Below are 2,558 nucleotides of genomic sequence, written 5' to 3'. Positions count from 1 at the left end.
AAATTGAAAAAATCCCAAAACTTAAATGACGAAAAATTGGGAACTCGAAACGTCGAAAAATTAGAAAATCGAAAAATCAATAAGCTGAAAAGTCGAAAAACCGAGAACACGAAGAAAATTTAAAAATTGAAACATCCAGATATCAAAAAATCGGAAAGTCGATAAAGATCCAAAAACTGAGAAATCGAAATAGGCCAAAATCGAAAAATTGCCAAGTTAAAAATTGAAAAATTTAAAATTAAAAATAATCCAGAAACTGGTAGGGAAATTGAACAATCAAAAAGTCGAAACATCGAAATCTAGCTAAATCGAAAAATTGAAAAATTGGAAAAATCAAAAATTCAAAGTTCTAAAAACCGAGAAATCGAGAAATGAAAAATTCAAAATTTGGAAGATTCAAGAATTGAAAAACTGAAAAGTGGGGAAATTGAAAAAGATCTCAAAAGTAAAATGATGAAAAATTGGGAAATTTAAACATTGAATAATTAGAAAATCGAAAAATTAAAAAGCTGACCCTAATCAATATTCAATTTTTTGAAAGTCCCGTCGATCCCGAAGGAACTGGCACACTTTCCGACTCGCTTCATCTCGTCGACCCTTTGCGACTCATGCCATTGGAAAAAATCGTAACTCTTCAGACAGTTTTCCAAATTTTCGTCTAGAACACCCGGAAGTTGTTACCGAATTTCGATTGTTAGTACCGACCTTGTAGCTTCTGGCACGACGAAACCCCCCCTCCGTAGTCTTCAGGCATGCATTCCTTCGGTATGTGTTTGTGGAACGATTCCATAGACGGATGTAGTTGTAACTACGAAAACACGTTAAAATTTCCACAGCGCGTGATTTTAACTTTACCATGTTGAAAACTTCGCCCCTTAACAAGGGTTTGATCAAACTCATGACTTTGTCGAGCACGGGGACCACGTTTATGAAGTGGACACTTTTGACCCTAACTGGGGCACCCTCCTGGAGGTGATCCACCGCATGTTTCAACGCACTGAAGTTAAATTTCGCAAGTGACTTAAAGTGAATCCTTTCGAGTCAAATACTATCACCGCGCCTGTTTCAAACCCATTCTGATGAAGATAGAGCGTCGAAACCATGTTAATCACACACACCTGATCAAAAAAGTTGAAATAGTCGGCTTTAAAATCCAGCAGTTTTAACAAAAAGACGACGTAGCCTTCAGGAGTAGTTTTTGGTAGGACCTTAACGAAACTAGAACATGATTATTGAATTTTTAGTGTTGCGGTGTTTGTTTTTTTGAAAACCTACACCGCGGACATCGATTTTCGCAGCTGGGTTTCATTCAAAGTCGTAAATAATTCCGGGTGGTGAGTTTTCATGGTAAAGTAGTTGTCGATGGTGATTTTGGCTCTTTCAATCTGGTAGTAGCAACTGTGGAGAAAGGCGGCTACTTGCATTTCTGGTAAAATATTTTGCACAATTCAGGTTTTGTTTAAATGGGAGTTAAATGTTAATAATCACCTTCCATTTCTGGTAAATGTGGCTGCTTTTTCAACCATTCTGTTAAAATTTCCACGTCTGATTTTCTGACGTTCTTGTCTTTTTCGTACAGTTTTTGAACATCGATGCACTTAAAAGACATGGTTGGTTCGGGTGCAACAACACTACTGAATGGTGATGCATGCATTAAGTCTGCAGCCTTGACGTGGACGCGTTGGAAAAATTGCGACTAATGGTGTTGTTTTTATAAACAAGGCTGCATAATTATTAGTAATGGATTTTTTGTTCCTATTGTTTTTGGGATTCATATTTTAATTGATTTTAATTATACGGCTTTGCTACTTCATCAAACAGAATGTGACAAAGGTTTTCGATAGGGTTTAGGTCTGGTGAGCTGGCCGGCCATCTCATTACTTTTGTATATTCTGACAAATTTATTTATGGTTTTCATTTGGCGAGTCTGAAACCGGTTTTTCTTGTTGTTTACATTAGCCAGTTTGATTTATAAGCGCGGTTTGTCTTAAAAGCTTAGCTAGGTATACGTCGACTGAGTATACAATATTTCATGTCTAATACTGGCAAGTAAAAAGGGTTATGTTGCATATTTTTTATACGACGGTTTTAACTTATTTTTGTTTTGAAATAAAGAATCCAAATCTCCACGATTAAAACTGTCGCAAATTTCTTTGAAACATCAAAAAATCCAAAAATTAAATTATCGAAAACTTGAAATTTCGAGAAATCTTAAAATCGAAAAGTTGAAGAATTTTAAAAACCGAGATGTCAAGAAATCGAAACGTCAAAAATCGTGAAGTCGAAAAAATTGAAGAATCGAAGAACGTAAAATTTAATTTAAAAATATAAAAATTCGAAAAATTCAAAAATACATTGTTACCTTAAAACGTCGTCTCTGCTATAAAAGCGAGGGAAGATACACTTGCCCGTGCTCACTTCCGGGAGAGCCGGTAGGTGGATCCGAGATTTTAATTCAGAATGAAAGGCTAATTATTTTGGCGAGCTGTATAATAATTAAAATATTTAGGGCTTTTAGTACAAAAAAAAATATTATCTAGGTTAGTAAAAGGTAACAA

At 35.3% G+C, this 2,558-nt stretch overlaps 1 protein-coding gene across 2 annotated transcripts; it reads right to left on the bottom strand.

Moving 5' to 3' along the window:
- Window positions 1–424: 424 nt before the first annotated feature.
- Window positions 425–2,148, bottom strand: LOC135131435 (alpha-tocopherol transfer protein-like). 2 transcript variants are annotated; one of them, XM_064059188.1, is made up of 5 exons: window positions 1,489–2,148; window positions 1,276–1,426; window positions 856–1,218; window positions 706–808; window positions 425–658 (listed from the first exon to the last, which is right to left on the bottom strand). In XM_064059188.1, exons 3-5 carry the CDS (start codon window positions 898–900, stop codon window positions 516–518), a joined length of 291 nt encoding a protein of 96 aa, XP_063915258.1. In that variant the 5' UTR covers window positions 901–1,218; window positions 1,276–1,426; window positions 1,489–2,148; the 3' UTR covers window positions 425–515. The 2 variants fall into 2 exon arrangements, with proteins under 2 accessions (XP_063915258.1, XP_063915257.1); XM_064059187.1 differs by lacking the exons at window positions 425–658; window positions 706–808 and having other exon boundaries at window positions 944–1,218; window positions 1,489–2,139.
- Between the last annotated feature and the right edge of the window lie 410 nt (window positions 2,149–2,558).

Source organism: Zophobas morio, unplaced genomic scaffold (assembly GCF_036711695.1).
Source record: "Zophobas morio isolate AGI-343-1 ecotype UQ-CSIRO unplaced genomic scaffold, CSIRO_AGI_Zmor_V1 ptg000020l, whole genome shotgun sequence".
Classification (NCBI taxonomy): Eukaryota; Metazoa; Arthropoda; class Insecta; order Coleoptera; family Tenebrionidae; genus Zophobas; species Zophobas morio.
This window is presented reverse-complemented; position numbering and strand designations above follow the sequence as displayed.

What these genes read in the sequence shown, in the direction of transcription:
- LOC135131435 (XM_064059187.1), bottom strand. Translation starts at nt 1,654, where the DNA reads ATGCATGCATCACCATTCAGTAGTGTTGTTGCACCCGAACCAACCATG. An exon ending in ACATTTACCAGAAATGGAAG is followed by an intron (nt 1,427 to 1,488) that starts GTGATTATTAAC and finishes ATATTTTACCAG; the next exon opens with AAATGCAAGTAGCCGCCTTT. An exon ending in CGAAAATCGATGTCCGCGGT is followed by an intron (nt 1,219 to 1,275) that starts GTAGGTTTTCAA and finishes ATCATGTTCTAG; the next exon opens with TTTCGTTAAGGTCCTACCAA.